The sequence below is a fragment of the Histomonas meleagridis genome (assembly GCF_020186115.1).
Source record: "Histomonas meleagridis strain 2922-C6/04-10x chromosome Unknown contig_11, whole genome shotgun sequence".
In the NCBI taxonomy this organism is placed as follows: Eukaryota; Parabasalia; order Tritrichomonadida; family Dientamoebidae; genus Histomonas; species Histomonas meleagridis.
This window is the reverse complement of record NW_027150754.1, coordinates 483,326-504,774: the sequence shown is the minus strand read 5'-3', so window position 1 is coordinate 504,774 and position 21,449 is coordinate 483,326. Positions and strand designations below refer to the sequence as shown.

The window sequence follows — 21,449 nt, the reverse complement described above, 5'->3', positions numbered from 1 at the left end:
TAAGTTAACCTCTTCTGCAAACTTACAAAGCGCCGCAAGTCGGACGCTAGAATTATCATATTCGAAACTATTCAAACTTTTTGCTTGAATCCAAAGCCAGTGATTATTACATCCATTGCAATCTGAAGTAACTTCAATTTTCCGTGTTTTCACGTAGCCTTCCTTTGGAGCAAAAGACCTTGAATTGGGTGAATATCCAAAACTTGCCTTTTTTTCTTTAAAAATTCCAACAAATGCATTAAGTATCTCCCATTGTTTAACAGGTAATTCGATTGTTTCTATTTCTTTTGGTTTGAAATTAGTTGTAGTATTGAAACATAGTTCATCCTCTAAAAATTTTTGAAATTTTTCAGCAGTAATTGATTTTCCATTTACTGAATATGACCCAAGTATAAGCGGTAATTGTTTTATTTGAATTCCAATTTTTTCACAAAATGGCGCCAGATTTGACATCTTCACAATAGGTAATTTTTCTTCTCTTATTTCTTCAAATATTTGGCTTGCTGACATGCCGGGAAAATTCGCCAATATTTGATGTCTTAATGCTTTTCTTTGTTTTTCAGTGTTGTTTTCCATTTGGTGCTTATGAACGATAACATTGAATTTTGTCAAAACGATAAATATTACATGAAAAAGTCGTTCTGGAATTCACTTGCGAAATTTCTACTCTTTGCTTTCAAAGCACAAGATATTTCTCCATCTAAAAGCCCAACTAACTTGCAAGTACGACTTAATTCTTACCCACAAACGTATGCTTTAGATTTTTAATAAATAATATTAATTGTCTCAATTTTTTTTTAACTTAAAATTTGTTTATGTTTTGACTCTGTATTATGTTTGGTTAGCTCTTTCTAATGTTTTAATTACTATTCTTCATTTTTTATTGAGGATTAGCTAATCCTTTTTGTTGAATTTAAAAATGACGCCAAATTATATCATATGATCGGGAAATGGATCATTAAACGGTTGACTTTTGGATGTAAATCATGCTCCGATATCGTCATTGCAGGAGCAGCCGCCTTCCATGTACAAAAATAATTGCGGAGTATAGACAGAAGGCCTTCGGCCGAACCTCTCTAAGTTGCACTTAAGATAATCACAATCCTGGAACTAATTACGAGGATTTCGCATCCACCAAAAAAAATTTATGACAACGGTTTTCACCTTTCAAAATGTTTTACAGCCATTCAATCCGTTCCTTTTTTGCGATACAATTTGAAATTTGAATGTATTCAAAAAGCTTTCCACCTTGTGCAATGGAGGAAGACAAAACCATTGTGGTTGATATTGGTTCAGCAAATACTCGTGTAGGTTTTGCTGGAGAAGAAGCCCCAAAGCATATTGTCCCCACAATCCTTGGTGATACGAAAGAAAATCCAAAAGTATTATTGTATCAAGTTGTCAAGATGAGAGATATCTATGTTGGCGATGAAGCAATTTATAACTCAGGCCTTCTTGATCTTTGGTCTCCTGTTCAACGTGGTGTTGTTACAAACTGGAATGATATGGAAAAATATCTTGACTATATTTTGAAAGTACTTTTCCATGATGTCAAAATCTCTGACTACAACTTTCTATTTTCCGAACCAATGTTCAGGTCTAAGTCATACAGCAGGAAAAGTCGTGAGTATTTTTGCCAAATCATGTATGAGAAATTTAATGTTCCAAACTTTTCTGTTCTTAATTCGAACTTTCTTGCATACAATGCAAATGGTCGTACATCATGTGTAACAGTTTTATGTGGTGATTCGATCACAAGTGTTCTTCCATTACATAATGGCTACGTTTTAACTTCAGGCGCAAAGAAACTTGACTTAGGAGGGCGCGATGTCACATGTTATCTTCGAAAGCTTCTCAACAAACATTCTCCCGGATTCCAAACAATCAATGAATATCTTGAACTTAATGAAATCAAAGAGAAATATTGCTATGTATCAACTGATGACACTTCGAAATCTGCTGTCGAAAACATTACGCATCGATTTGATAATGGAAAAGAGATTACAATTGGAAAAGAAATGTATGAATGCGGTGAACTTTTATTTACGCCATATGTTAATGGGTTCGAAATTGACGGAATTTCACAAACAATTTATGATTCAATTAGTACATGCGAAGGTAATATCCCACAGCATCTATACTATAATGTAATTCTTTCCGGAGGTTCAATGCAATTAAAAGGTTTCGCAAAAAGAATCGAAAATGAACTTCTGAAGTTAACAAACAATAAAATGAAAATTAATGTAAAGGCTGATAAAGACCAAGTCGAATCTGTTTGGATCGGAGGCTCGATTATGGGTTCGTGTACAAGTTTTAATAATTTTATAGTGTCGAATAAGGAATATAAAGAAAATGGAACAGAGGCTATCAATGCCAAAGGCCAACCAATTTATGCAAAATAAACGAAATAAATATTTTTCTCACGTAATAATCATTTCCGTTGTGCATATAAATTGTTTTCTATTAAAATATTTAATATAATTTTCGTACAGTTATATCACTATGAATATGAATATTTGGTGTCTTTTTTTGTGCTTGTCTAATAGGTAATCATGAAAAGGTGTTATTTGATTGGATGTTTCACATAATGTCAATCTTAAAAGACTACAGTGATAAACTTGTAGATCGACATCAAAATTTTAGATAAATCATAAATTTTAACATATATTCCGTCCCAAAAATATGAATTAATTGAAATATGTAAAGAAAATCGTGAAATTTTTTTTTGTGTTTCCTCCATCCATAGTAAAATGAGTAAAAAATAGGAATATTACGAAAATAACAAAGTTAAATTGAAGAAAATTTATTTAGCATATATATTACTAAATATATTGTCTATGAATAATGCTACAATGAAAACATGGATTATATTAAGGTGTCGGTCTACAAGTTTTTCACTGCAGTCTATATTTGTGAATATTTTATTCATAAAAATCATTAACATTTTGTTTAAAACTACATATAAAAACACAAAATAATTTATTTATTTCTAAAAGTTTTTTACAATTTCAAACAATTCCTCATTCGTCATTTCCACCAACAAATTCGATATATAATACAATGAGTCGGCCACCGAAGTCACCAATTGATCGTTCATCAAATCCGCATCTTTTTCATATAATTCGTTCTCCTTTGCCGCCACCGCCATATAAATTATCCACGGCGCCACCATTCCGCACTTGAATCCCATGTTCAGTGCCATCATCATTAGCTCTCGTGGGTTCTCTCTATCGCTCATTATCGCCTCGTCGACAGCTCTTTTTAGTGCTACTATTTCAGGCGATTGTATTTGCAATTTACTTGCAACGCATAAACAATACCAACCATTTCTTAGCTGCGGCAAAATTGCTGTTTTAGGTGCAATGAAACCATCAGAGAACAAATCGCAGAGTATTATTATAATGCGCGCAATCATTTCATTTAATACATTATTACTAGTTCCTTGTCGAACTTGTGTTTGTATAGTTTTAACGATGCTATGAATGATAGTATCTTTGCGCTCAATAAAAATCGGCTTCTCAGGTATCAATGATATGTTGAAACTTCCTTTAATAAATGTCTTTTGATTAATTGGAATGATTGCTGAATAAAGTAACTCAAGAAATGATACATCACAAATCCATGAAAATGATTTAAAGTTTTTGTTTCTCCATTCAAAGTTCGCAAGGATTAAATTATAAAAATCTTTAAAACGATTCTTAAAAAAAAGTCGCGAGATAAATAACGTAACTGATTGAAATGCTGTTAATCCCATTGGAAACAAATCATTTAATTCATTGTTGTTTTCGATTAATTGTTTAATGATTGGTACAACTGAATCATTGGAATTATACTCAAAGAATAATGATGAAATTAATGAACATAAACGAATATAATTAGGATCATTCATTTGAAATGAATTCGGTAAATCTGATATCGAAGATGTGATTTGAAATATCATTTGTTCACCTATCGCATGCTCAACAATTGGAGGACATGGATAATTTAACATATTACAGATTTGTCGTATCTCTGGTCGTATCTCTGATCGAGAAAAAAAAGATTTTAAGATTTCATTCGATGATTTCATTAAAATTAATGAATCAAATTTGGAAAAGATATGAAATGGAAGTTTGCTAGATGGCTTTAAATTATATTGAGGAATATTATCTGGATAATTGGAACGAAGAAGTGACATTTGATCTTCAAAAGATGATGATGAAAAATGTTGAAAATTTGATTGTGATGTTCTTTGAATTGGAGCGCGACCGTTTGTTTGGGGTGGTTTGACGATTATTAACCGCCGTTGGATTTCATGTTCAAACGAAAGAAGTTGAAGATCTTTTGAAGCTTTAGATGGAACAACAGGGTATTTAGAAAAAAGGTATGGATCAGCTGTGCATTTGTATTCAACTTGTGATTGGAAGTTATGATTATTTAAACTAGTGAAAACAATATCAGAAAAAACAAGATCTTTGTTTGGCTGAGGAATGGGCTTAGCAAAAAAGTATATTGGTTTAGATGATTTTCTGTGGTTTAATATCTGTTGATAAATAATAACATGAATAATGGTAAAAAATGCATATAACATATCTTTAGATTCAAAGACAATGAACTTAATGGGCTTTGAATGGTTTTTAATGTAAAATGATACAAAATAATCTTCGAGAAGAAAATCACAATGATTGTATGGAATTAGAGCTGAAGTCTTATAATTAAGAGGAATAGACTTGCGAGAATCAGTACCTTTTTCAGGATCATCAAAAATGATTTTGGAATTTAATCCTTGGATAACAATTTCCATATTTTTTTGTGTAATCTTTCTCATTTTATACTTAATACATTTAACTGGAAGTGCTACTTTGTTTGGGACATGGGATAAGTCATTTATTATTTTTTCAATTTTTTTTATTGCATTATACCATTCTAAACATTGTGGAATTGATGCAAAAGTAATTACAATTTCAATCATTACATCAGGATGAATTGGTACAAGGTGGATTGAAATATTTCCTTTAGTAGTAGCTGCCATAAAGTGAGGAAGAAATAAATGATAATTATGAAAAAATGGATGTTTTCCATAATTGCTTGAACGCTGAAGAGTTGCTGATAAAAATGGACCAAAAAGAGAACAAATGAAACTTGTAGTTGCTGGTTGGATGCCACGATTTTCATCAGCTGAATGTTCTTTAATAAATATTGTAAATGTCCCGCCAAGTTGGAGTTCGTGAAGGTGTGGGAAATATGTTTTGAAAATTGGTCCTTCTATGAAATCCTGTTGGCTTGATTTCATTTGTTGACTTTTAACGGTTTATATAACGATGCAATTTTAAAAAAAAAAATTATAAAAAAAACAAATCTAATAAGTTTTAACAATAAAAATCATATAATTCTTGAAACCCCATGAATTGGTTGTTTCTGTAATGAATATTGATCTTCACCAAGTTGAACCCTTGTTGGATTTCGAGGAGTTCTTCTAGGTGATTTTCCTACTTCTTCAATTTCTTCTTTTTTTATTTTATTTTTAGAAACTCTAATTATTTTAGGCCCATCTCTAGGAGATGTATCATATCCACCATATATCATATTAAACGAAGCTTTGCCTCTTGGAGAAACAGCTGCAATTGCGGGTAAAGAATCATTTTTATATGAAAGTGATTCAAATTTTTGATCATAATTATTAATTATATTATTTAATGAAGCATGAAAATCATTTGTTACCTCATCTAATTCTTCTCTTGTAGCATATTTTGAGGGCAATTCATCGACAATAGATCTAATTTCATTGAATAAAGATTTTTCAACAAATTTGTCTTCCATATTATTAACCTTTTTAGAAATTTCTTTTAGTTGATTTTGATTAATTGCTTCATCCAATTTTTTATCAAATTCGTCTTTTATTGAATACATTTTATTTATTGCTTGATCTATTTGTTTAAATTGAGATATCCTTTCACTTTCATCGTTCATCTTTTCATTGATTTTGTTTATTTGTCTATAAAAACAATTAAAAACTTTTTGGATGGAAGGTGCAAGTTTCATCAGATATTCAAAATAATCAAAAAATGATTTCGGTGATGGAAGTGTTGGTATTTTAGGTTTTTCACTTGATGGATATCGATTAGCTTTACCATATTCAGGAAGCTTTTTTACTTCAGGACCAATTAACATATCAATTCTTTGTGAAAATGATTTAATTTTAGATTCAAATTCATCATATGCAGTACTTAATTTAGCGATTTGTTCATGATCTTCTTTGGTGGCATATTGTATAACTGAAGGAAGTGTATATTGAGATCCTGATTCAATATTCATGTCTTTTACAAATGAGAAAAAAAAATTTTGTATCTTCTCATTTTGTGATTTAAGCTCTAGGTTATCTTTCTTAAGTTGAGAAACATCGGATTTTATTGCTCCAAATTCAATTGATGGTTGAGAAATAAAAAAGATCTTTTCTTCAATTAAGGAGTTTTGGGCTCGAACTGCATTATTCACAGAAAAAATAGCATCCGATAGTTGGTCGTCGAAGTTTTGCTTTGTCTCTTTAAGCGATTTTGTGAATTCTTCGGATAATGTTGTTATGTTTTCATTGACTTTTGTTGAATATTCATCTGTTTTAATTTGAAGATCTACTACTCTTTCAGAGAGATAGCTAACATCTTGTTTTGTTGCAAACTGTTTTAATTCTGACTTAACTTCTGATAATTCTTTTGTTAAATTTTTTATTTCATCCTCCAATGTTTTGAATATACGTTGCATGATAACGTCATCAACTTGGATAGAAAATAGGCTCTTCTTTGATGTTGTTTCATTGTTTTTATTTTCTTCCATTGGTTTTTAACGTATTTTGAATGAACGTTAAGTTAATCAAACACAGATTTATTGCTACTATGACGAAAATCGAGTTTTTCTTGGTATTTCTTTTGACATCTTTTTTGCTCCATTTCTTGTTTTTGTTATTCCTTCACTTTATGGAGTTCCACAGAAAAGGAAAGAAAAAATGATCATCACATTAATTTCTTTAAAGCGCTCTTTCAAACCATTTTTATAAATAAAACATGTTTTTTGGTCATTGTTTGGTTGGCTTTGGCTATACAAATATAGAGTGTTATTTTTTAATTAAAGTAATTTTTATAAAAATTGGTTTTAAAAAAAATTAAGCAAAGCTCAAAGAGATGAAGAAGAGAGAAGTTGTATCGCTTGTTTTAATTAAACTCAGAAAATTTGATTTATTGAAAAAATTAATTTGATTTATTAAATCTATAAAAATAAAACAAAACAAACAAAGATATGATCGTGTTCAACAGTTGTTTATTGAGAAAGTCCGATGATTAAAATTATAACTTCTAGCAAATAAAAATTAATTTTTTTTTATAATTCTATGTGTTAGATTTTAGTAAAGGTGCTCAGGTAATCAAATCCTCATTGTCAGATGAGCTGGATTGGATTCATCAGAGCATTAAAACATACTTTTTTTAGACAAGAAAGGAAATGGCCCAACAATTGACAATGTGTGTTCGGATTCAGGAATTGAGTAAATGTTGACCAGAGACAAATCTTCTTTTCAAATAAAGATATCTTGAAACTAAAAAATAATTTTTATATTTCCTTTGCAGCTTAATATTTAATATTACTTTTATTTTCTTAATATTAACATTATATTGTTATATTTAACAAAACATAAATATTCTTATCAAAAATTAATTTTGTTAGTGTAACTCCAAAAACGCAAGGACCAATCGCAAAAAATTGTAATTCACTAAAAATAATTCTCTTGTAAATTCACCAAGAGGTTTATTTAGGAATATTCAAAGTCTTGAAAATGTATCATTACAAAATTTGGAAACCACGAAAAGTTATTTGTTTCATAACTGCCGAAATTTACGAAATATTAATATGCCAAAATTCAAATCGATGAATGAATCTGATTCAGGTTTTGAATTTGCATTAATAATTGAATTCTATGGTAGATTTACATTTTTAAATTGTACATCATTAAGATCACTTAGTTTAGATATAACAACGCGTCTTGTCAATTTTATGTTTACGGGTTGTATTAGTTTGATTGAAGTTAGTTTTCCTCAAGTTACCACACTTCCAGCATATTGTTTTATGAATTGTACAGGATTAAAAAGTCTTGATTTACCTGTTTCTAAATTTGACGGAGATGGACATTTTTCAGGATGTACAAACTTAGGAAAATTATCTTTAATATTTTTACGAGAAGTATCTGAAAACGCAACAAAAATATTTGAGAATTGTAAAAGTTTAAAATATCTTATGTTATCAATGTCATCACCAATCACATTTAATGAAAATATTTTTTCAACTACAACAATAGATAACATTAGTCTTTGTTTAGACTATTATAGTAAGAGTAATTATAAATATGATTGTAAAGGAACAAATTGTAGTGAAAATTATTGGAAAGGTATTAATATCGAACTTACTGATCATTTAAAAAGAAAATGTAATGTACAAAATGACAATATTGGCTTGATTTTACCAATCATATTTTGTACAATACTTGGTATTATAATAATTGTTTTCATCCTGTTGTTTTGTTTATACAGAAAAACTAAAAAAGAAAAAGATTTTCTTCACAAAGAAAAATAATCTATTGAGAGTATCCCACATTTAAGTATTTCCATTATTGACCCCACTTAAAAAATTTCGAAACAAACAAACCTAAAAAATTTTAATTTACATATCATGAAAATAAAATATTTTGTTATCACTTGTTGAAAATGATGTAATATCAATCATCTATGGCGTGATATATGACTAATGCCACATCTAAATCTGGTTTCTTATCACAATTCTAAATAAAAGACAACGGCTTAATTCTTTATTTATGTTCATTCTAAATCTGACTATTTGCACAAACGAATTTGTATTGTTTTTAATCATAAACAGATCTTATTTAATCCAAACGTTGGTGCGCCCACTGCACATTTTGTTCCATTTTTTCCAATATGAAAACCACAAATTTTGTACAAAATCGAAATATTTTAAAATTAATTTTTTTTTATTTATTTTTTACAATTTAAGTATGGAGTCAAGAGCGAGTTCGTGACATGGGTGCTGTGGCATACCAGACAAACCGATTGTCAACTTGAACATTGTTGACACGAAATGTTTGAACTCGTCTTTCTTGTCGCTGTGGTACTCTGCTTTCTTGGCATACAGAGCCAGCATATAGTTATATCTTCTTGGCGTCACTGCCTCAATCTGTATACCGCTTGAGAACTCTGCGATAATTGTCTTCAGTTCGTTTGTTCCTTTAATTTGTTCCAAAATGAAATTAATTACTCCGAATTCGTCTTCAGTCTTCGAGATGCTTTTCAGTATATCGAATATTAAGTTATCATTTTCTTCTTTCTTACCTTTAATACTTAATATTAACAAGTTTGCATATGACAACTTCGCCTTTTTCGTTGTAGTTTCTATTATATGAATTTCCTTATTCACCAAGAACAAAATTGCCCTCAAAATTTCAGAGGTCAGTGGAACTTTTTCAAAGATCTTTTGAATGGTCGTCTGAAAATTGATAATATTATCTTGTGGCAAAATGTCGAAAATCGGATATAACATCCAACAGAACAAATTCGCAGTTTCATCCAAATAATTTGAAATCTTTTCAAGTATCGAATTGTTGACACTTTTGAAGATTATTAGACGAGTGTTTTCTGGCATTTTCAAGAATCCATTTATATCAATTCGATTGTTAAATGCACAAGATATCATTCGTAGGCCTAAGCCACGGCCATGTTCGAAAGCTCCTGAAATGATTTCGATGATTTCCGTTTGTAATTGTTTTGCGTTTTGTGCCGAATAAGCAGTGAACCGAGAGAAGAATTCCAAAAACAAAATTCCGGTGATAATAAATGTCGCTTCATTACTTGCAGCTGTTGCCTTTTGGAAGCTTTTAATTAATAATTCGATTTGTGAGAATTCCATATATAAAATGTTTTCGACAATATATTGTACAGTTGTAATTAATGAGTTCAATGATTCGACAGAGAAATTAATGTTTTTAGTTCGTGTGATTGCGCCGAAGTTAACAGATATATCTTTAAGATGTGATGCGTTAATACTTTCGTTTTTAATGTTCTTATCATAGAATAATATTCCATACCATAATAATAATAATGTTATTAATATTCCATTAAAGTCGCCATTCAAATTTAATGGTATTAAATCTAATAATATCTTAAATCCAGAACTTGCCGTTGAAGCTTTTTTGATTTCGGCAGTACATAATATCATTTCTTCTAAGAACAAATCTCTGATTTTATTGTTTTGGAAGATTTTAGGTATACAATTAACAACAACTTCATTAATTGGCGCTTGATAAATATATCGTACAAATGCTTTTGTTTGGTTTTCTGCAAAACATAAAATGATTTTATGGATTTGTTCTGTGTTTTCAGGATCAGATTTTTGTGGCTTAAACAAAAGTATTTTCTCTAATGGCATCTTCTTCGACTTTAATAACTCTGCATGATATAATAATACTATAACTCTCATCATTAATAAATCAGATAATGTATAAGCTGACTTATCAACGATTTTCTCAAATATTCCAACTGATATTGGAGCGAGAATCTTTTCGAATATTTTTTGGAATAATTCAACAAATATTACTTTCACTTCTGATGCTGGTTGATCACTTTTATATGATTCACTAAAATCATTTAACTCAAATATAGTAACAAAGAATGTTGTAGCTACAATTCTTGTATCATCATTTAATGATAAACATGGACTACATGTAATTAATATTAAATTAGTAGGATCACAATGATATTTAATACCATTCTCAATACAATATTGTGATACAAATATACTTAATTTAAGTGTTTCGATTACATTTTCTTCTTTTTGTAAAAATGGCATAATAGTTTCAATGAAGATTTCAAGTGCTTTAGGACTATTTAAATAGCCTAATAACATCTCTAAAATTCGTTGTGATTTATCTTTCGATATAGTGTTAGAAATATAACGAATTATCCACGAACGAACTGCTAATGCAAATATTCCATCTTTTGGTTTAACTTTAGATAATAAACCTGGTATATATTCGAAGAAAACTGGATTTTGTATTAAGCGAACCACAAATTTCTCTTTTGGTTCAATTTGTTTACATTTCGATAATGCATTAACCATTTCACAGACTTCATCTTGTACTATTTTGAAGTTTTCTTTTGGCGTTGCTTGATAAATCAATTTTAATATGTTTTTATTATCCAAATTCTTCTTACATGAACCAGATGAAAGATTATAAAGTATATAAGTAATTGTAGCTAAGATACATTTAGCTAATTGACTTGATTTCTTATTAATGATTCCATTTTTATTATTTTTAGAATTCTTTAATAATTGTGAAAATGAATGTGAATTATAAGCGATACTTGAAGAATAATAAATCGCATAAAGATCAATATGATTAATTAATGAACCAACTGCATCATCGATTTTCTTTTTCTCTGATGAAGAAGGTTTACTAATTGTAGATAATACAATTACAAATGATTTATTTGTTTCTAATAACTTATATGCATTACCTATAAATGCTGAATTAACATTCGATGGAATACAAAATGTTAAATAATTACTAACAGTAATTGGTAAATCAGGTACAACTTCATTAGTAGAACTTACTAAGATGTTTGATAACTTAAGTATTAATTCTAACATATTGTTTTGTTTATCTTCTTCAAAATGTCTCGATGTAACAAATCGTGAGAATGATGTAACTAAATTAAAGTAATCGACTTGATTAAACTTTTCTGTTATAATTTCATCTGATGGGAAATGATCCAAACTTAATTTAACAAGTTTATTAATTACATCAATTGAATTAATTCGTGTTACATCTTTAATGAATGCTTCGATGATATTTAAATGATAATTATCAATTAATAAATCAAGCGCCTTATTTAAGTTCTCTTGAATTTCTGTTTGATATATTAATTTCTCATTTTCAATAACTGCAATGATTGCTTTAATAGTAGTTCCAATATTATTCGTCGAGATTAACCCTTCTTCAATAGCTTTTGGTATGAAATCTAACATGATGCCTGACGTTTCTGGGTTTGCAACTGATGGAAAACATTTCTCATAAAGCGTATTATTTTCATATAATAACCTTGTCTTAATGCCAATCATTAATGATGCTCTATATGTATCTGCTTTTGTGGTTAATAAGATAAATGTGTTATTAAAGACACTGTCACTCTTACGTGGAAGTATAAATGAATAAATTTTTTCAAGTATTGGATCGTCATATGATTTGACAAGTGATGACAATGGTGCAAGAAATGATGATATTTGTGTGGCAACTGTAAACTCGGGATTACTTGATTGCGATGGAAGGATTTCAAAGAGATTAAAGAAATATGAATCATAGTCTCTTGTCGATACTAATAATTTCTTAAGATTTTGTACTGCATTGTTCGTAAATAACCCACAGAATTCTTCACCGGGATATATCTTATGAAGATCAAGAAGAAGACGAAGGACAGTTTTGTTATCTAAATCTGTATTTCGTGATAATAAATCATTAACTGTAACTTTGAGCTTCTCAGGTGAAAAGTCAGTGCGTGACACCTCTTCGGCTGGAATAAAACTAAGGATATGTAAGAAAGCAAGGATAAATTGTGCTGGAATATTTGATGTTAACTTGGAACTAATCTCATTTAAGCAACGGTGTTGAAGCCCTGAAAGTTGTTCACTTAACGCAGCGACTACAATAACTTTAAAAGGCCCACTCTTTTCATTAATTCTGTAATAAACATCTTCAGCACTATCACTCTTTGGAGTCATCTTTTTGACAGCTTCAACTATTTTCATGTACGTGTCATAACGTGTTACATAATTTGGAAATTGTGAAATTTGGATTGCAAATTGAACTTGTTCTTCTGGGGTATAAGTTTGAATTATCTCACTTAAAAGCTCACATATCAGTAATATATATTCCTCCCTATATTTTTTCTCGCTTTTAGCAAGTGTTTTGAAAAGACTTGGAATTTCGGTTCTTATTGATTGTGATTTGCATAAAAATTCGATTAAACTTTTCCTAGACTTTACCTTTTCCTTGACTAATACCTCTACAACGCTTTTAAATCTTGAATTGTTTTGCTTTGAAGACATATCTTGTAAAAAATGAAGTCATTTTTTGGGTCAGGCTTTTTGAAGCGATCCCTCTCAATTTCGAATCGGGTCCAAATTTTTTTCGGTTACATAGGGTACCTCAAAAACCTGGGAAATTGAACACATTTTATATCGTACTCGGCCATTTTCGCTCGAATTATCTATAAACCTGTTAAAAAGCTCTGTCGGATTTTTACACACAAAAAAAAGTGATTCAAAACATGAGCGGAGGATTTCACCGGAATGGTTGTGATACACAAATTTGAACTTCATTAATGAAAAATTCCTTCTCACCGTTTAAGGGAATGTGTGATCGACGTTGACATCATATGAGTTGATTAATCATAAGTAAAATTTTTTTAAAAATATATTGATCACCAAAAACATGAAGCATGATCTATTTAAAATCACAACCAAAAGGTGTTTATTTTTCTTTAAGACTTGTTTGAATTTTTTTTCAATTTTATGAAAAACAATTTTATTTTTCTTTCAAAAAAAAATATTAATACCAATATTTTATTTGATAAAGTTTCAGAAAAATCACAAAAGATGAAGGGATTATACTCTTAAATATATCAGGTGATATTGGAAAAATATTTTGAACAACACCTGAAAAGCGTGTTTGAATCTCATTTGATGGTAAACCACTTTATCTAGCAAAGATGTTATCATTGATAAAGTATTTTTTTTTTAGTTTGTTAAGACAAAAATAGAAAGGCAGTGTCTACTAATAGACAAATTTCATTTGAAGTACAAAAAATTTAAAATTGCAAAGTTTTTATTTCATACATTTTCTAATTCGTCAATATTTTCGTGCACGAAGCCCTCTGGCTCAGGCGCTAGGATTTCGAAAGGGGAAATATAATCATCGTCGATATATCTCACATATTTTCCATTTAAAAATTCTTTGTTATATTCAAACGTATTCAAAATCAAATTGTTTATCACTTCTTGTAAATTAATTCCTATTTGCTGCGAGTTATTTATATAAAAACTCAAACCGAATATTGAAATTCTTCGATAATATTCGTTAATCATGAAACCACTTAGGCATAATTTAGCCCAATCACGCAGATAATCTAATGGAAGAACAATTGGTTCGTTATTCCTAAGCATTTTTGAACAATTAACTTCAATTAATAACATCAAATAAATATATTGATCAATTTCCTTAAGTTGATTTAATGAGTTGGTAATCAGCTCCATATTAATATTAAAACCAGCTTGGAAAAACCTACAAAGTAAGCGAACAATCACCAAATAATCCTCAGTAAAAAGCTTTTGACTTTGCGGTGTAATCAAGCCAATAAGAAATTGAATTATTTCATTGATGAGGTGGAGGTGAGGTAAATCATTCAAATGATTCTGAAATAAAGCAAAAAGTGGCGTCACTATATCTTCATAATAACAATTATCTAATTTTAACAAAAGTTTATATATCAATTCAAAGAAAAAGTTAATTCCTTCCTTAAACACCTTTACTTTGAACGAGCTTGTTATTATCGTCATGAAGTCTCCAATAGCTTGAGTTAATGATAAATTGACCAAAGAGTTATAAATTAAAATCGATAATTGTTTAAAAGGGAAAACAATTCCATCAATTAAAGCTTGTTGTGAGAACAATTTACAATATGCCCAAACTTTTTGGTCGAAATTTAGATTCGAATAAGAAGCTTGATTTATTTCGGGTGTATTTAATAATGCTTCCCATTCGTTTAAAGCATTGTTTAATACACGAAAATTAATTGCTTGAAGTCTTTGTGGAGCTTCGGAAAATATTTTCACGTAAACTTTTGTAAACGCATCAGTTAAACATTTGTTATGATTTTCGAACAATTGTAAAATATTTTCATCTGATAAAAACTTCGTTTGACCTTTTACATTAAATATATGTTTAAGGATTTGACAATATAAAGTATACACAAACATATCCAAATTTGCTAAATCCATTGCGATATTAACTAAATAACATCTTATTTCATCTGTTAAAAAGTAACTTCCATAAGAAAACGCTAAATATTTGGTTAGAATTGAAGAACTGTCATTTGAAAACAAAAAAAGTAATGTTTCGTGAAGAAATGTTTTCGTGTCACCTGTTAATTGATTAAAAATTGTTGAAACAAATTTTAATACACAAATGAGCAAACGATAAAATCCTTCTGAAATTTTGTCTTTGCAAAAGTCGAAAAAGATATTTAAAAACCGAAAAATATCATTTTCGAAAAATCTTATTATTTTTTCGAAAAATGCAATTGTTGTAGTTCGAGCATAACTATTAGTATACTTATGTTCGATATATGCTATTTCGATATTTTTTTGAGGGTTAACTTTAAATTCTTCTTCATCTTTTGGATCAATTTGTACATAATATAAACACATTAAAAGTAATTCTTTAATATGTTCATAACAAAATTGTTGATCTGCAATAATATTTATGACATTTATAGATGTCCCACATACATCAAAATATGTTACATTCGGATTACATAACATTGGCGCACGTAATAACATTTGATATACAATTGGTGAACACATTTTCATAATTTGCTTTTCTTCAAAAAAGGGTTTGTTATGTTCATTTTGTAAGATAATATGAAATAGTTTAAACGCAGATTGAACAAGTAATAAGAAATCATCATCCTTAATTGGACAATCAAAACTTAAAAAAAGTTGAAATAATTCAACTAACCACATTACAATTGGTTTGTCTGTGCCATCAAAAAATATAAATTTGGATATGTTAAATCGTATGTTATAAAAGAATTTGAAGATATATCGACATTTAACAAAAAAATTTGGATCAAGTATTTTATCGAAATATGGTTGGAATAATGATTTAATTTCATAAAACTGTTGGGGCTCTAATTCCATTAAAAATTTGGTATTATAATTTTTCATAATTGCATACTTATAAAGTTTGAGACCAATAAAAAATTCTTCATCTGTTGTGGGATTTTGTATTTTGGATATGCCAAGCATTCCAATATTTGAGACATTTATTCTTGGAAAATCGCATAAAAATTTAAACCCACTTAAACATTGCATAGTTAGATCAGGAAAAGATTTATATATAGCTATCATTACATTCAAGATATTTTGGCCAAAAGCAAGTTTGACATTTGGGTCCAAATATGGGATTTTTTTGACCAAATGTGAAAATATAGCACGACCATATTGTGATATTATTTCTGTTATTTCTGGACTCACTGGGTTGGATGTTATGATCTCAAAAAAATAATTGAATGAATTTGGATCAGATGTAATGGCATTCAAAGCATTGTTAATATTATATGCTTCTTCTTCTGTTTGTGGTGTGGCAAATATTATCTTTTTTATGCATTGTATAAAGTCTATTGCACCATTGGAGATCATTTAGTGGACAGATATAAAAATGGTTACGTTGAATTCCGAAACGTCACCTTACGGTTGGAGGACGTTAAACACACAAAAGTGCCCTCAATTTGGATGTGGGCAGACCAGATATGTATTGAAAGTATTTTTGCATAGAATGAAAATATCTCGAAAATATCATAATATATTTTTACATAACTCAATAGAAATATCATAATTATTTTATTAATATATATGGCTATAAAAAAGTAAAATTTATTTTTAATTATCTGATCGAATCATGCATGTTGTGCTAATAAATTAGTTATCTATTTTTTTCGAAGTCAACTTGTACAGTTTTTATCGCCTTTTTGCTTTATTTATTTTCTTGTTCTTCCTCATCATCTAATTTTCGAAAAGTGGAAATAACATCGTGGATTGTAACATAAATGTTTTGAATCATAAAGAATTGTATTTACATAAAATGCAAAAATGAACCAAATTTATTTTTTAAAAAAAAATTCGAAATATTCGCATTCTAAAAAAGTGTAGTGAAATCACCTCGTCACAAATCATTATATTTTGAATATAAATTAACATAAATTATAAATAATAATATACTTGCAACATAATGAAAATGTAATATAAAAATATATCATGAATATACATATAAAAATGGATATTAATATTTTGCATGGAAAAAATGGTTGAGAGGGATTCAGGAGTCATTCAAATCAGAGCATTTTCAAGAAAAAATGGGTAAAAAATACCTTTCGCATTCAATATTCTCAATCTTCTGTAACATTATAATCTGTAATATCAAAATATAATTTGAGTAAAATATTTTTTTAGAATTATATTGAAAATTATTAATTTATTTTCGAGATATTTCTATTTTATATTGAGTTTATATATGGTCGGACTGCACCCTTAACGTCATCCAAACGTCACTTTTCGGTTGTGAGACGTTAAATTTTGGAACATGGATGTTGGTGAACAGATTGAGAAAGTTGATAACCTTATAAAGAAAATTGTCTCACAATGCAAGAACGACCAAATCAAAGTAAGAATTGCAGCTGGAGATTTTGAGCTTTTAATTGCTAAAATACAAAATAAAATATTAAATGTTCCGGACTTTCATGAAATGTCTATAGAGCCACACAGTGAAACAAACATTAATCCAATTAACAGTTAATTAAATTCTTCGTTTCATGTTACATAATATTATGTTTCAACAAAAAGACATTCAATGATAAGTATCTACTAAGCATCCCAATTTCCAGCGGAAAATTTTGCGTGTTATTATTTTAACCTATATTTTAATTTATTATTTCATTTCAAAAAAGAAATCATTTTATTTAATAAATAAATATCTTAATATATTGTAAAAGATTTTAATGTTAATAAGAAAGAATAATTTCTTTTCATGAGTTTCGTTTGGCATAATTCCATCATTGTAACAAAAGGTTATTAATGAAAGCACTTTTACATTCTTCTTCGCTTGTAAATAAAAGTATCACTAATGTACACTGATACAAGCAATGAAAATATTTCGAAAGAATGTTTTAAAAATCCATGTAAATACCTTTCTACTATCGAACATGTCGTGTTTATAACTACTAGAGAAAATTTTGATTTATCAGTTGAACAAACAATGAAATTATTTGATTTAAACTTTCCATATTCATTTAATGTTGTTTTAAGTAATTTAATTTTCAGTGCATTTTCCTCATTCAAAATTTCATGTGATGAATGCTTTAACTATTTAGAATCAATTCAAAGAAAAGAAGAAGAAATAAACATTGGTATTCCCAAAATCATTGATATTTTTATTAATAAAATAATTAAAAATCAATCACAAGAAGCATATTATTTTATAGAACAACTAATTGAACGAAATTTAATTGATCCAAATATTACCAAAAATCTTCAAACAAAATATTTTGCACATTATAAAACAGAAGAAGAAAACAAAAGAAGAAATTGTATTGATCCCATTGAGAATGCCTTTATATTACATTATTCAGAACTATCAAAAAATGATTTTGAACGTCATAAAAAATATATTGAAGAAGGACATAATCCAAGTGAAATTACAAAAATAATTCGAAATGATGAAATCGAAAAACTTCAAGAAATATCATCACAAAATAATTTTGATTATAATCAAACAATTGAACCATCACTTTACGAAAGATGTTCATTTGTTAACCAAAAAAATGTTTCATTAATTGACTATGCAGCATTTTTTGGATCAGTTAAATGTTTTAAATATTTACTTATGAATGGAGCAAATGTAAAAAACACAGGTAAATATGCAGTTTCAGGCGGAAATGAAGAAATCATTCATTTGTGTGAACAAAATCATTCAACATTTAAAGATGCATATGAAACAGCAATTAAATTCCATCAAAATAATATCTTTAAATATATTTATGAAAATAAATTAGAAAAATTAACTGAAAATAATCAACAACATTTACTAGATTTTTATTATGGAAAACAAAAAGATATTAGTGATTTAGGATATATCTGTATCCAAAATGAAAATTATGAAATTTTGTCTTATTTATTTGAAAAAAGGATGAAAATTGGTGATAATTTTATAATGAATGCAACAAGTAGAGGAAATTTATATCTTGTTAAATATTTCCTTAAGAACAATGAAACTCCTACAGATATTTTTTACTGTTCTTTAAAATCAGAAAACTATGAACTTGTGAAATACATTTTAGAAAACGATCAAATTAATATAAACCAAAAATATATTAAATTTAATAATTTAAGGTTTTTTAATATGTATTGAAGTTTGTTTTAATAATTTTATATTTGTTTTAAGAACATAAAATTTATTTAATTCATTTAGTATTTGTTTTATTTATTTTGTATTCGTTTTATTGTTTTGATGTCTATTTTGATAGGTTACTGTTTATTTTAATGTTTTCGGATTCGTTTCTGTAATTTTATGTTTGTTTTTTGGGGTTTGTGTTTATTTCTTTAATTTGGAACAGCTCTTCATTATGCTGTTGATATTAATAACATAAAAATTGTAAAATTACTTTTAGAACAAAAAGGAATCGATGTCAATATCAATTATATTTATAATAGTGATTTGATGTTTTTGTTGGTCTTTAGAAATTTGTTTTATTAATTTATAATTTGCTTTAATAATTTTTACTTTATTTTAATCATTTACAATTTGTTTTTATAGTTTGAAATTTATTATAATAATTCTATGTTTATTGTTAAGATTTAATATTCGTTTTATTGTTTTAGAATTGATTTTTTATTATTTGATGGTTGGTTTCAAATTTTCATATTTGTTTTGAGAATTTGATATTTGTGTTAATGATTTATAATATGTTAAAATAATTTGAAATTTCTTTAAAAAATTTTATATTCACTTAAAAGTTTTGATATTTATTGAAATGATTTCAAATTTGTTATAATAATTTTATGTTTCTTTTAATGTTTTGGAACAGCACTTCATATAGCAGTTAAAAAAAATAACATAGAAATAGTAAAATTACTTTTAGATCAAAACGATATTGATGTTAACGCGGAATATTTTGAGATTTATTTGATTAATTTTATATTAATATCAACAATTTGAAATTGGTTTTGGTAATTTTATATATGTTTTAATAGTTTCTAATTCGTTTTTTATAATTGAAGTTCAATTTAAAAATTTGGAATTTCTTTATATAATTTTATGTTTATTTTATTATGTTAGAATTCATTTAAATAATTTGGAACAGCACTTCATTTAGCAATTCTAAATAAGAAAATAGAAATAGTGAAATTGCTTTTAAATCAAAAAGGAATTGATGTAAACGTAAAATATATTCATTTATAAAACCTCATATTTGTTATAAACATTATATGTTTGTTTTGCTATTATAAGATTTATTTAAATAATATGAAATTTTTTCTTAATGTTTTATGTTTGTTTTGATGATATAAAATATTATCTAACTTTTTGACACCCACATTAATGATTTGAATTTTTGTTTTATCTTTCGATATTTATTTAAACATTATGATTTTTCTTTTTATATTTTGATATTTATTTATACGTTATGAATTTCATTTTTGTTATTTGAAATTTCTTTATACAATTATATATTTGTTTTTATAATTCGAAATTTATTTCACTGTTTTGATTTTTACTTTGATTGTTTGATTTTTATTCACATGATTTTATACAGCACTTATTATAGCAGCAAAAAATGGTTATACAGAAATAGTTAAATTACTTCTTGAACAAGAAAGCATAGATATTAATACCAAAGATATTTATAAATGTTATTTAGATTTTATTTTAATAATTTAATATTTTAAAATAATATTTGGAATTGATTTAAAATATTTTTGACAACAAGCACTTAACTTGGCATCTTTAAAAGGTCATACAGAAATTGTTACTCAAACAAAACATATTAAAATTAAAATGTTTAACACATTAAGTGACAACCACATTGAATACGAATTTTACCTGTTTTAGTAAATGTTAATTTTATAACTGAATTTTTCCCAATTATATATTTCCCATTAAGTGCTTTAAGCAATCATTTTATGTAAATCATTTATATTTGATATCCAGATCCTGATATTTTATCAATTTTTCCTAAGGATTAAAGTACAATGAAATGTAACGCAAAATACATAAGTTTCTGTAATAGATGTTGTCAATAAATTCCTATCAGGCACAAAATTTGATCTTATCGAGATATATATAAAAACATAGTAAGTATCATATTTTAAAAGCTGTTACCTGAAAAAAAAAAAAAAAAATAAAATAAAGTGAACCATTGAATATATTTATATTTTGTTCAGCGCATTTACTTCCAATTCACGTTATGGCCAAACAAACACAAAAATTCCCAAAAGCGGCTGCTGACTTTTCATGCAAAACTTCTTTGTGAAGTTTAAACATTTAAAAAAAAAGTTTTGAGAAAACAACTACACTTTATTTCATAATATAT

At 27.6% G+C, this 21,449-nt stretch overlaps 2 protein-coding genes across 2 annotated transcripts; one reads left to right on the top strand and one right to left on the bottom strand.

The window, feature by feature from the left end:
* Nucleotides 1-1,256: 1,256 nt before the first annotated feature.
* Nucleotides 1,257-2,402, top strand: GO595_000745 (actin; the record flags this gene model as incomplete). Its single annotated transcript, XM_067920916.1, has 1 exon — nt 1,257-2,402. The coding sequence occupies one exon, from the start codon at nt 1,257-1,259 to the stop codon at nt 2,400-2,402; it is 1,146 nt and encodes a 381-aa protein (XP_067779214.1).
* Nucleotides 2,403-9,018: 6,616 nt separating this feature from the next.
* On the bottom strand, nt 9,019-13,134 carry GO595_000744 (uncharacterized protein; the record flags this gene model as incomplete). The annotated part of the gene is made up of 1 exon (XM_067920905.1): nt 9,019-13,134. The coding sequence occupies one exon, from the start codon at nt 13,132-13,134 to the stop codon at nt 9,019-9,021; it is 4,116 nt and encodes a 1,371-aa protein (XP_067779213.1).
* Nucleotides 13,135-21,449: the final 8,315 nt, after the last annotated feature.